The 14,818-nt window shown below is 32.6% G+C and overlaps 1 protein-coding gene across 1 annotated transcript in view; it reads right to left on the bottom strand.

The window, feature by feature from the left end:
- Positions 1-256: 256 nt before the first annotated feature.
- LOC107443085 (vacuolar protein sorting 13D) overlaps positions 257-14,818 on the bottom strand; it is a 57,393-nt gene continuing 42,831 nt past the window's right edge. Inside the window, exons 28-31 of the mRNA XM_043046390.2 lie at positions 5,904-14,470; positions 4,746-4,999; positions 2,506-2,848; positions 257-696 (exon numbers count right to left, since the gene is read on the bottom strand). Coding sequence (XP_042902324.1) covers positions 604-696; positions 2,506-2,848; positions 4,746-4,999; positions 5,904-14,470 — 9,257 coding nt within the window. The 3' untranslated portion in view covers positions 257-603. The remainder of the gene's footprint in view (positions 697-2,505; positions 2,849-4,745; positions 5,000-5,903; positions 14,471-14,818) is intronic.

Below are 14,818 nucleotides of genomic sequence, written 5' to 3'. Positions count from 1 at the left end.
TCTGTGTACTATATCATCCAATGGAAAAAAACGGGGGGGGGGAAATCAAAAATAAGTACCTATCTGAAAACAATACTAAGGAGCAGTTAGTAAAATTTTCCCATTTGAAAAAAGTGTGGCTCATTCTTTAATTATTGAAGTCCTTCAATTATATCCTTTTTTTTTTGCTGGCCAGTATAAACCCAGCAACATACAGGTCATTATAAAGCACAGCATTGTGCTCGTGTGGATAAATGCATAGTTATAAAATGTCCCATTTATTAGAAAAATAATTTATTTATTCTCAATAGAGCATGTACATTCAATATATATATATACGTATTTCTATAATTTACATTTTTGTATAATTGTCACACACACTGTAAATGAAATGACAACACAAATAATCAACTCTTATGATAATTTTAAAATAATTTAGATATGTAAATGGTTATGTCAAGTGTGTTGCTATTGTGACATCAAATTATTTTTATCTCAACATACTTTTTAACACAAATTTAAAAATTTATGTACTATACAAATCAAAGCAAAATCTCTATTTATACACCTATATTCAAAATCTCTCGACAGAAATATTTTTTTATTCACGAACAGCTTTTATATTCAGTCTTTTTCATCATCACTATCTTCATCATCAAGAACCATGTATGTTCTCTCTTCATGTAAACTTTTTGCATAGTTTATTTGCATAGCAACCTTAAAGAGATGAAAAAGAATAAATTAATAAAATATGGCGCTTAAAAATAAACGCCCACTCTCAAGACTTGCCAGGCACAATATTTCTTCATTCGGGTCTAGCAAGTCTTGAAACATCGACTTTTAGACCCATCTCATTTTTTTTAATCGAGTAATATCTTTCCACTTTAATTTCTTAGGGTTATATATTTGCAAGTTAATTTAGGTAATATCACAGCTCATTATAAGCGACTTGGTATTCAGTCCAACTCGTTTAAAATGAACCCAGATAGCAAGCCAAGCTTGCATTAAATGAATTCTGGTTTGATGACCAAGAAGTCATCAGAAGTTCTAAATAAATTCCTAATTTTGATGCTGATAGAAGGTTAAAAAAAAAGGAATATTCTTAAATGCCAATGTAAATGTATTTAAATCAAATCAAAAATTTGAAAATGCACAGAGAAGAATTTGTTGACAGTACTTCCAAGAAGACTCCTTAGGATATTGTAGCTAAAGTTCAAAAAGCACATGAGCTGCAATTCAAGCATACAAAAATAAGCAATAAAGATAACAACAAATGGGAATAATTTCAAACTCATCAATAGTTTTTGAGTGTGCAGAAAAGTGAAAAAAATTTTTGTGGAAAGTAAGGGTGCAAATAATGTTTTTCAAGTCAGGAGTCTAAGTTCTGGATAAGTAGCCGGGTTTGTTTAAGCAAATTAGACTGTTTATCAAGCTGCTTATGATGACCTGACCTTAATTAACTTGAATGTAATATTCTATGCATATATATCTATATATTTGCAGAAATTATACTCAGTGGCTGCCTAAATAGTGTTATTGTTGAGTTACGGCATAACAAAGAGCAATAAGACAGTTCAAAGCAAACTAATCAACTTCTTTTTTACTGAAAATAAGTAAATACAAGATTTATAATTTAGTAAGTATGTAAGAACATTCAGGTTTTTTTCATGAATTGATTTTTACGAGTACTTGGTTATAACAAGCAAATATTGCAGTCCTTTGACTGCTCGTTATCGAGTGTGCCTGCATGTGTACACACACAGATATTATTTAGAGCGATATGTATATACAAGTAAAAAACAGATTTCACTTAGAACATTTTAAAGTATTGCTTGAAAAAAAAATTATGTAAGTTAGTTTTTATTTCTAAAAAAAGCCTCCAGGTTTTCGCAAATAACAATGTTTAAGTCAAAGTAGCTTTTTCTACAGAATTCGAAAAATATCTAATCTCTTCAAATATTACACAGTATATAGAATTATTAAAAAGGAAAATAATACAAGAATTACAGTAACAAATATTTACTACACAATAAAGGCTACAAGAAAAATAAAGCTAATAATTTCTAGATATTTTATTTAATTTTATAATTGGTGTTAAACAGCCGATCCAATTCTGAGTTAACTATCAGTCTTCCAGGTGATAAAATAACTTCTGGATCAAACAAGCCTTCATTGAAGACTTTTTTGATGGAATTGACCCGTATTTTGTGTTACATGGTGAGAAATCACGAAAACCTCTCCAGCTTAGCCCATTCTAACCCATGAATGTCTAACACTTAGGATATTTTACGTTGGCACTGGAGTCAGTGTGAGCGGGGAACAGAATTTGGATCAACCAGCCACTACTGGGATTTGAACCTGGGTCACCTGATTGAAAGGTTAAAGCTTTATACTCAGAGCCAGCACGGCTCTGGGTATAAAGCTTTAACTTAGATATTGTCAAAAATTCTTATCTTGATTACTGCAAAAGTTAACCATTTATCAACAGGAAAATAAATTTAAAACTGTATTGCAAAAATGGCATACCTTTTGTGCTACATCATCTGAATCACATCTGACTTGAGGTTTTTTACAAAGAGGCTCAAGTGATGCACTTCTAGAGAGTCTTTGGTTCGTAGTTTCATTAGGAACAGTGACAGAGCCAGCTGCATTATCAGCTTTCATGATCAATTGTAAGTAATGCCTAACTTCACCAATCACTCCAGCTTCTGAACAAACGTAACTGCATTTATATAAGTCTGTAAAAGGTACAGTTAACACTATATTGCTAGAGGAAGGCGATGTACTGCTGAAGAAATATATTTGTTCATTAGAAATAAGTGCATGTAAATCTTCTGAACCTGACCGAATTTGTTCTTTGGCAATAAATCTGAAATGAAACAAATAATATTTAGCAACAGTATTTTGGTTTGGGCAAAAAGTTAAATGTAAAAGTTATAAAACTATTTAAGACAGCTTTAAAATTATAAAATAGTTTTACAAAAAGGATTAATCATCATAAGTTTTTTAACAATAAGAATACTGAGAATGTTTATGAAGTGAACTTTGAATTTCATTTATTTATTTTAGTGATGTACAGGGAGTCCTAAATTTTTGCCAGGTTTGGTGACTCAGTGACAACTGAATATTCTACTCAGTTGGTTCCTGATACCCGGCAAAAAGTTTATTTGTTACCCGGTAAAATTTGGATCTATTAATCACCTGGGTATTATAAAATTTATGCAAAACAATATAAAAATCGTAAAAAAAATAATAAATTTTTAATTTGGGGTGACTGTGCCGACGTAGAATGATTAATTTAAAACTTTTCTATGAAGTAAAGACTTCTGTTAATAGTTGACTTAATAATAAATTTTTTATTTGATTTAGTTGAATTTTCAATAGCATTCATTAATATAGCTTCTGTTAAACATAAGATAATTCAACAAAATGGCAATATATCGAATGAAAATTTTTTAATCATTTTAATTTTAATCATCTAATAAAAGTAATTTAGGTTAGATGGACATCTATAATTTAGTACAATCTCCAACTTTTCGATACTCATCAAGAAATTTTCACTAATTAATATTGAACAGAAAATTCATAAAGTGGTTTTGTAGCCCTCAATGTTACGATTCTTTTTCCGCATCCTAGTAAATTTGAACTAACAAAAGATCAAGCAACAAACAAGGGTAAATTTATAGAGCTAATAAGTAAGGAACACAATATGCAGTAAAAATTTATTTAAAAGTTACCGATGTCTAATACAATAATATTTTTTAGTGAATTTTTTGTTGAGTTACTTAAAAAATTAAAAAGCTTTTTAAAAAATAAATAAAACAACCCTAACCAATTTATTAATATAATTTTGTTAGAACAGTTTTCTCGGTTTTAACATGAGCTTTTATTTACTAGCAAATTAATCTTCAAAGGTGTTTAAATTATGGTAACAGCATTTGAATAGTTAATATGTAAGAAAATGTCTATGTTTGCAGCTGTTGTCTATTATATTTCAAAAAATTGGAAAGCCTACACACCTAAATAATAAAAACATATCGCATTTATGTTTTAGATTTCAAATAACTTTTGTTTTTTCACAATCATGTCTGGTGCCTATTTTTGACTGCTCTAAACATGCTCAAATTTTATTCCTCAGCAGAGGCAATGGCTCCCCACCTTTAGTAGCCCAACGACCTTCACATAAAATTGAACATTTTATGGTAGAACAGTTTAATGAGGACTAATGCTGCACATTATTGGTCCCTTGACAGGTTCAATTCAAAGTGGTCACCCAGCCACTCACTGACTATGACAATAATACTTTACTTTGGTGATCTGCCGAAAAACGTGTCTTATAATTAGTCCACTGTGGGACAAAATGCCTAAAAAAAAATTCGTAACATGAATAATATAACTAAAATTTTGAATCGATAATTTATTTTGTCTTAATTTAAAGAACTCATAAGTTATTCTTTTATCAAATATGACAAAATGGGAACTTCAATGTATTTGTGTTTGAAATAACTTATATTACCTTAAATTCTATCTTAAATAAAAACCAACTTTTGATTATTGTTGTAAATAACTGATGGTAAGACTATTTTTAAAATGTTTTCAATTTCACTTTTAATCTGAACAACATTATATTTCAAACTAAATTCACTAAGAATCTATATGAAATTTAATAGAAACTTCCTTAAGTTTTATTTGAACTAAGTTCTAGGATAAACCTGTGTTACAATATAACCAACTAACAAATACTCTTTAAAAAAGAATATGCTTACAGTTCATTGTAATCTCTGTTATTCAGGTTGTATAGAAAGTCTTGACCCAAGGCTTGTTGAAAGGAATACTTTGGCAATAAGCTACCAGATCCAACACATACACGAGGAGGTCTTGTTCTTGATACTGTGGTGTGACCACTTCCTTTGCTAGTATCTCTAACAGCACTTGCAGCACCAGATGCAAAATCAAGGAAACCAACTGCCGGTTTAGCTACAGTACCAACAATACCTTTTCCTAAACCGGAAAAGAATCCCTGTAAAACGAAAACTGAATTTAAGTATACTTTCAAAAAAGTACAATGGTAATTTAATTACAGTAGAACACAGATTATTTGACATTCACATGATCAAGGGTGTGTCAGAAAATCAAAATCATTAGAGATACATACTTTCTTAGTTGAATTTGTTATCAATAGGATGCAATGATGAATGTCCCAATAATGAATATTTTGAAAAAATTAAAACTAGCTGATTATGACACCAAAAAAATAAACCTATTTGTATCTAAAAACAAAATACAGTGCAACTATACTTACAATTTAAAAATTACAATTAAAATGTATTATAACATTGTACAATTATTTTTTGTGTTAATTTTCAAAGCATTATTTTACATTAAAAAAAGTATTTGACTTTAGAAATTACCAAAGAAAAAGAAATTATTTTCATCCTTATGCTTTGTTTGTCTCTTTTATTTGCAGTAACTATTTTAGATTTTTACTTTTACAGAATTGTTCAGGAATTTAGTTAATTCAAAACAAATATTTACATAATCATAATTTTTAAACTTTGAAATTTTCTAACAGTAACTTTTGTTTCAAAGAGTAAAATAAACAATAATAACTTTAAAATTCAGAGAAATAAACTTAATAAATTTGCACACACAAAAGCAACAAAACAAATAAAAACTGTTTTAAGATTTGTACAAAAATGTAAACAGTATTGGTATAACCACACTATAATATTCAAGTTATATGAAATATTTTAAGATGGTTTTCTATAATTAGTCCCAAAAAAAAGTTCAACACAAAATCAAGTTAAACAAAAACAAGTTTATTTCCACAATTTTAAACAAAAAATGAATCAATGATTTTGATTTTAAGGACCTATAAAAATAAGTACTGAATATGTATTTCATATTATTTGAAAAATACACACCTGAACGCCTTCATGCACAGCTCCTTCATAAGTCTGTGTGAATACACTAGTCATTCCTCCAATTAGACCAAAACCTAAACCTTTCAGCCCAGCCATAAGATGATCATTTCCTGATATCACACTTTGTTGCTTTATTTGTTTTCTTATTTTTTCATGCTTATCATCCATGGAAACTAATCCCAGACCATCAGACAAACTTCCAGAAAGTTTGGCAGCAGAATCTGACAAACCATGAGTGACATTTTTAATAAGGCCACCAACATTTCCTTCATGGATAAGTTTAGAAATTCCATCAGACACATCATTAACAAGTCCGAGAGGATTACCCAAAAAGTCAACTGCACCAAGAATACTAGCCGCTTGGCTTTTTAACTCTTCCTTGTAGTGCTCAAGGATGCTGTCAATTAAAAAGTCAAATGTTTCAAATGGATGCACTCTCAAAAACGAATCTAGCTCAATCAATGCATCTTCAAATCGTATAAGTCGAAGTTTCATTTTTTTCTTTACTTGAAGTAAGTCTGACTGGAGATTACTACTTGTAAGAACACTTAATTTTATTTGCTGCAAACACAGTTTCAAAGTACTGAAATAATATCGTTTCTCATAGGCCATTGATTCGGCGATGTTTCTCTGACTTTGACCTTCGTTTTCATCAGTCTCTTCTTCACCAGATTCAAATAGATAGAATCCAGCAAACTGAACTAATTTCAAAACAAGTCTTTCCTCCAAATGTATTGACAAATTTTTCAGGGTCACAATTAAGTGCTTAAATATTTCTGCATTTATCAAGGGAGTGCACATCTTTTGCACAGTAAAATGCAAAGCTGGAAGATGCCTTTCATCATCAGACTTACTTTGCTGAGTGACATATAGCATAACAGGCTTCTCAGCATCTCTTAGTTGATTATCTATTTGAAAATCTTTAATGCTTCCACCCAGAGTATGATGCAATGCAGTTTTATTATATTCCACCATGATACTATGAAGCCATACATAAATTAGTTCCTCACTTAGATGATTGGTTAATGATAAGCCCAAGCCTCTAGACAACTCAAAACAAATTTGAATTTCAATATCACCATATTTTTCTTTAGCCATAGACGAGCTCTTAGAATGGGTTAAATTATTATCTGATGGCTTCTTCGTCTGTTCGTTTTCAACAACTACCCATTCGGATGCAGATGATGTTTTTGAAACAACTTGCTGTCTTTTGAAATCGGTTATCAGAAGAACTCTTGTTGGGCCATCAGGAATTACTTTCACTGTTAGAACTCCAGATCCTGATCTAAGTTTACGCCGGGAGATGGCTTGTTCAATTGGTATACCATTGCTTAGAGTGACATAACTTACTGGCAAGCATGGCCCTAGAACAACCTCAGTACCTCTTCTTAGACCTTTGAAGCCATCTTTAGACTGAACAAACAAATTTGGATATCCACAACATAGCCTACCATCTGATGTAAACTTCCAAGTTTGAGTGTGAATTCTCCGGGGGTCAGGTTTTCTCAAAATAAGTGGAGTATATTCATTAGGCTGAGCACCAATATCGGCAATATCAAGTACCATAATTCTTGAATTATTGCAGGAATTTGGTTTATGAGGATCTCTTGGGGGACTTGAGCCTTCATGTTGTAACATACCTGTACTAGTCATCCTCCACAATTGAGAACGCTTTCCAGCTTCTCTTTTATTTATTACTATTTTATTGCCATAAGGTACATCAAAAACATATTCTTTTCCAGACAAGTTATGAGGGATTAAATTTAATTCATCATCGGGAAAAGTACCTTTAAAAATTATGCAAATAAAGTTTTCATAAAACAACTGATTTCCCTCTCTAAAAATGTTCATGTTATAGGTAGCAGCTGATCCCCCTGGAGCACAGCATGTAATATATGGGGGTAGAGTCGGAGCATCAAATGCATAGGGTAAAGAAGAATGAGCACGAATAGAGGTCCTGAGTCTTTCTTCTTCTATATTCGTTTGATAATACATTATTGAAACTTCAGAGTGATTATCAATGCGAAAAGGTGGAGGTAACCTATCAGCATCAGTAAAAATAATAAAAAATGTAGCTCCTTGCAAAATTATTTCAACTCTGAGAAAGTTTGATTTGCCTTCACCATCTCTCATATTAATGTGAAATGAATTAATATGATCAATAGGAAATCCCCCTGACCAGTAACAATTATTAATATCTGGTTGGCGAACACATAATAAATTATCAAAATCAATTCTGGGCCAATGAAAAGGCAGGTTGGATTTAGGCATAGCAGAAAGGACGAGATTTGAGCTATCTTTCGTGGCATATAACTGACAGAACTCTAACTTATGACTTGTTCTATTATCAAGTTGGTACCTCGGGGATAAAGTTACAATATGTGTATCTCCATATCTGCCTTTACCAGCACGTACATCTATACCAACATTAAATACTAAATCTGGTCTACCGTCTCTTCTTGAGAGATGCAATCTTCTTACTCGAACACCCTTTTCTAAATCAAATTTCGTGCACCATTGTGGGACTCCATCTGAATAATATGAACGTCCAACCCTAACATTGCACATTGAGCTGGCATCACGATCCGAAAATGAAAACAAAAGTGGTGCCATACATCGAGCTAACTCGTGTTCTTCAAACTGACCTGCAGCTTCACCATATGAACCTTCTTGCTTAAAGACCAAAGGTAGACCAGTTTTATTGATAAACCAATAGGGTGCTGAAATTAATAATTTAATACCACCACCAGATAAAGTTATAACTCTAAGATTGAGAATCAATAGTCTATCGCGACTGTCACACAACTCAATGCGAGAGGGATAATGCCGAGAACTCGAGGAAAGAGGTATTTCTTTACTTCTTTTGAAATTTTCAAAGAAAAGTTTTAAATGAAATTGGTTGCTTATATCAATGTTATGTAAAGATTGGCCTTTTCCAGGTTTAACAAGACCAGCGATGTTAAAATTTTTAATCATAAAGTGAAGTTCATATGGTAACAAATTAAGGATTTCTAGAGAAGGAACAAAAAAGATTTTATGAGCTGGATGCATGGTTACTACATGTGATCCCGGTGGTGAATGGTGCTCTTTTTCAACAGGAAACTTTCTCCGTTTTGTTAAGGTTAAGAATCTATAAAATTCCGTAGTTTTCTGAATGGAATTACATTGCTTAATTGAACCTTTTATTTCACCAGGTTTTGTAACATGATGCCATGTAACACTATGAGTACAGTAGGCCACAAATTTTTCCAAGGGTCGAGCCCATATCTGGGCATGCACAAATGACAATGGTATAGGTAAAGTTTGTTTTGGTACTAGATATAAGTTGAGACTTTGAGCTCCATACTGCATACCTGAGTTCTCAAGCTTCAATTCAATAGTGTCTTCAAGTTGGCTTGATACTAACAGAGATGACTGAACAGTTATAAGTTTCCGAGCACTACCTTCCAAACGAACAACAAATACCAGTCTGACAGGTGGTTTATCTGTATAAATAGAGGCTGAATGACTTCTTAAGGGTTTCGCATGCCTGAAATACGTCCCAACTCGATCGACTGATACAGGAGCTGTTGGTAGCCATCCTTCAGGTTTTACAATTATCTGATGAAGTTTTAGTAAATGGGAATCTTTGTGACGAATTTTGGACCTGCTCTCAAAAGGAACAGGTATTAAATTACCAGGAAGAACTTCAGTCCAACTAAAGGAGGCTTTGCTGTTTTGGGCAGGCAAGTTTTCATTTTCAAGACTTAGGGATTGTTGCTTGGCTGATATAATTTGTGTGGTAAACAATAATTTACAGCCTGTGTCATTTTTTAGAGCAAATGGCATAAAAGGAAGCCTTCTCCTATAACAACCTGGACTATGCATTTCAGAGGAAGCATCTTTAGTTCTATTATTGATATTTAAATATTCCTCAGTCCAGTTCTTTTTTACTGTTCTGAAAAGTTCAATTAAAGCTGTAGTGACATTAAAATTTAAAGAATCGACAGAGGAAATATGACAAAAAACCTTTTTCCCAGGTTTTGATTGAGTAGTTTGCATTTTCCATTTCAATGAGCATTTCCATGGTTCTATTATTGGTTCCCAGCCAGACAGAGCCCGGTTATAATAATCCATACTGAAGCAAAAGTTACCATTTCCTTCTAATATGTTTTGAAGTTTTTGTACAAAGGAAACATCTATAAAATTTAACTCTATAACAGGTACATCAGCATCTCTACAATCATCAATTATACAGAGACTTAACGATGAAAGGCGAATTTCAGCACTGCTCAAATTAATAGTTTTAGAATCGTTTTCTTTATTGTTTTTCACAAATGCAACTTCGGATGTTTCAACAAGGGGAGAAGCATTTTGAGTAAGCCACAATGCAGCTTCATTCACATTTTCATTGCAAATTTTCAAAGCATTTTGGCAATCTCTATAAGAGAAGCCAAGAGCTTTTAAGCATTCAATATTTGGATTTGGAGAATCATCATGAGGCGATGGTGGTTTTATAGATGGATTTGAATAAAACCCTACTTGCTTTTTAATTGATTCAAATATTTTTATGAACATTGTCATATCATAGTATGAAAGACGAAGATTCAAATGTAGTGTAGACACTTCTAAAACATGCTGTAATTCTGATGATTCTAACTGAATTAAAGGTGAACTAAGTTTGCTGACGATTTCAATGCTTACAGTTAAAGGATCAATAATTGAAAGTGCTGTGTCATCTTCAACACCAATGATACATGAAAACACTTCTAAGCTTTGCAAACTACAAGAAAGCGGTTTGTCCAAATATTCAGGTCTCCAAGTAACAACAGCAGTAGTTTTTACAATAACAGCATTGCTGTCCCAAATTGAAGTATCCTCTACAACAACAAGTTCAGTATCAGTAACATTTATTTTCATTTCAAAATTAGTTTGAGGCTTGGACACTTGACGATTCGGAGTCATGTGAGCTTTTTGTGCGGCTTCAGAGGTGCTCGCTTCAGATGAACCAGCTGAAATTGTTAAGAAATTGATGACCGAGCTGATAAACTCAAAAACACCCATTATTCTCATGTTATTAAAAAGAATGGTAAATCTTGTAAATTCATTTGTAATTCGATAATGCAGTTCAGCTTGAAGGGTTGACCCATTGTTTTCTTTTCGATTAGTTGGCTGCAAAACTTTTGTAAATACGTTGGGGCGACTATTCACAGGTGCATCTTTATATCTGATATCTAGAACTTGAATCATGTTGGACACTAAATCAATGTCACGACTACCATCAGAATAGGCTTCAAATGATAAACGAGATTTAATGAAATCAAATTTTGCCAATGAGCAATCCCCAGGCTTATTTACAATTCCGTCATTTCTGATGAGCTCTAATGACACATTCACTAAATCCATATTTATAGACATTGTTGTCCAAGCACTTTCTTCAGTGTCCATTAATACAAATTGCTCACTTTCTTTATAAGTATCATAAGTAAATTCTTCTAATGCTTCTCCTAAATTCTGATTAAGCACACCAAAAATGAGTCTATATTGTTTGTTATCAAGTGTAACATAAACTGAAGAAACAGTACCCTCAATAGCCCAATCCGGTGCTTGGTGACTAATGTAAGAATCTAAGTTTCTCTCAATTTGAACTTTAAGAGCAAATTTTTGCTGAAGCAAATCAGTTCCCTGTTTTCTAATTATAAAAGAAGGAAATAATAAATCCTTATCCTGAATTGAATCTCTTTTTTTATTGTGATTGCAGGGTATATGTACTGCTGAATACAAATCCATGTCTGATAGCTCAACATTAATGACATCTAATAAGCATTCAGAAATATTAGGGCGCTCAAGTATCATTGGGCTTTCTCGACTGGTTCCAACAGTGTACCTCTTCAGTCCGTGACTAATGTCCTTAATATTGGTGTCATTGGTATAAATACTTTGTCGATAATGACTTATAGTGCCTTTACTTCCAAACATAAGAAAAGTGTTGGAAACACTTATTCTGCCCAAATCGGCTACCAAAACATCAGTTAAAGTTGAGCTCTGTGGAATAACGATAACAGGAGATCCAGCAGTAATATCTAAAAGAACCCGAGTTCCTCTAGCATTAAAAGAGTCCATGTCAGCGCCTGATGCTGCAAGCTGTATCCTTTTAATCAATTCTTGCATTTCATTAAAATGGCGGAAAAATGTAGTAACTTCAGTTAGAAATCTTTGGGTGTGTACATATTGTACTGAGCTCATTTGGCACTTCACGCTAAGGTCATAATCTTTAGGAAGGCCAGAGTTTGTGTTGGAATATTTAAATACATGAAAATGCAGTGCTTCAGAACCTGTGGTAACAAATTTCTCAGGATATAAATATCCATGCGGAGATAAATCGCTTAAAGAAACATGCCCAAGAGTTCCATTTATTGTAAGTGTATTATTACGAACTGATGTATCACAAGTGAAATTTGAGATGTTTGCACTAGCAAGTTTATATTCTGGTTTATTTAAAACAACTGTTAAACTTTTCACTTTGAGTCTAATTTCAGAATTATGACTTTCAAGAGGCGGTTTTTGTTCATTCTTTTTTTCGCTGATTTTGCTACTCTTAAAATTAGTAACACCTTTCTCTGTTACTAGCTTATCCATTTCATTGTAAGAATCCAAGAAATCTAGAACCATTACCCAAGTTTGCAAGTTAAGAACTATATCCAAACTATTGAAATCAATGTCGATAAACCGACTGGTCTGATTGTATTTGGTAGCAAAAACAGGTGAGTTTTTATCAATTAATTTGACTTTAATAGAAACTAAAGCATCATGAAAATAGGGTGGTTTAAATTCAGAATTTGTAGGTGAAGGAGGGGGTGTTGATGGGTAACTATCTTCTAGTTTAGGTTTTGATCGTTGATAAGCATGGCTTCCTGATAATTTTCGAGATGAACTTAAATTAAACATGTTTTGAGTGCAAAGTTTGTCAGGGAGAGATGATGAAGAAGTGTTATAGAACATTGAAGAATAACAATCTGTTAAGCTAGGGCAAGAAACAGAAATAAAATTTGATTTTGTCATCACTTGGCAAGAACTGGGCTTACTTTGATTTACAGAACTCATGAGATAACAACTTCGGGATACATCCATGCACCTTAAATCTTCCATGAGAAAGGTCTGCAAAGTAACTTGAAGTGTTGCTTCATACTTTTCTTCAGCTTGATATTCTAACATAAACTCTTGGAATGTTAAACTGACAATGCCTTCTTCCCTATTGCACATATCACCTCTCAGTTCAGCTATAAGATCTGGCAACTCAAACGTCACCTTGATTGGCCTATGTGCTAGCTCATTCTGAGAAGGGTCATGCATCTCTGCAAGAGACAGGATTTTATCAGGAGAAAATGAACTAAGCATTGAAGAGACATCACTTTCAGCTGGAAATGAAAGATCTTCTATAAATGTTAAGTTATCTAGTACTTTCATCATTTTTTGAAACTGACGTTTAGTTAAAACCACACGTAAGGGGCTGACAACACGTCCTATGACTTCAAGCCTGGTTTCAAGATCATTTTGTTTACGCTTAATACTTTTAAATGTTTCGAGTAAGCCAGAAGGAATTTGTAAATTATCTTGGGATGGAGATTGTTCACTAGAATTCACAGCAATTTCCATGATTGTATCATGAACTATAAACTGGCTTTTGTCATCGCAGGCATAAAGATCTTTGATTGATAAGCTTGTGAGAAAGATTTCATGAGGATGTTTCTTAACTGATGGTAAAAAGCAGGCTTTTTGTTCTATGTTTACAAAATGAGCATTCATGTCACGTATTTCTATAAGAACAGTATTATCTTCACTTAATGAACCCAAAAGTGTGGAGAACTGCCTCTTATTCGGAAGTTCAGAAATTCCTCTTTGAATGGAAATCCGTCCAAGATGTGCAACAAGAACATCAGCACTTTGAGATGATGAAGGAAACGCAACAACTGGAGTCTGCAAAAGAATATCTAATTTTGTATCTACCACAAGATTTTCTTCTTCTGGGGCAAATATATCATCCAACGCATCCTCACCACTGCTTTCAAGACGAGTCCTAGAAACATTAAGATTTTCAGGCATTTTACCATGTATTGATGCACTAATAGAATCTGTCCTTTTTGAAACAATGCCCATTGCCACTTCAGTAGCAGCACTTTTAATAGAACTTGCCAAGGAACGCATGTATGATTTAAATTCTGTTGCACAAGAGGAAAGTTCATACAAAAGCCTTGGTGAATGAGTGTAACAAAGTGATGCCATACGTAATTTTATGTCCAAATAACCTTGTTTTATGTCATATTTCTTTATAGGAGAATCACTACTTCTGTTGTCCGCACAGTCACTTCTTCGAACTGAAAACGTTAATGCATGCTGTGGCTCTTCTAAACTAGTTAAATGGGTTAATGGCCTGTACATTTCTTGTTCCAGTTGATTTAAAATGTCCATTGGCTGTTCAGTTAATGGATCATAACCTATACTAATGATTTTTTGATGTTTTGTATTTTCTGTAACTAAATCCAGAACTTGAAGGCCACCTAATGAACCTTGAATATCAATCACAGATCCTAAAACGGTATTATAATAATCACAATCATATTTCAAATTCATTTAAATAAAAATCTGCATTTTTCATCTAAAAACCAAGTAATGGTAACTTCAAGTTATGCTACGCCATTTACAATATAGAATAGCTAGACTATAGAAAACTTACTGCTCAATTATGATAGAGAAGTTAAAATTATTTCCAGACCATGCACTTAGTAATAAAAATTAATTAATTGAAAAATAACTAAGGAAAATAATAAAGTTTCATGTGTAAATAACAGCAATAACTAATTTTCTTTTTGAAATAATAAGACTTTAAAATTAGTCTGTAATAACAATTTACAAGCTATGAAACTTAGTAAAAATTT

Source organism: Parasteatoda tepidariorum, chromosome 10, assembly GCF_043381705.1.
Source record: "Parasteatoda tepidariorum isolate YZ-2023 chromosome 10, CAS_Ptep_4.0, whole genome shotgun sequence".
NCBI classification, from domain to species: Eukaryota; Metazoa; Arthropoda; class Arachnida; order Araneae; family Theridiidae; genus Parasteatoda; species Parasteatoda tepidariorum.
This window is presented reverse-complemented; position numbering and strand designations above follow the sequence as displayed.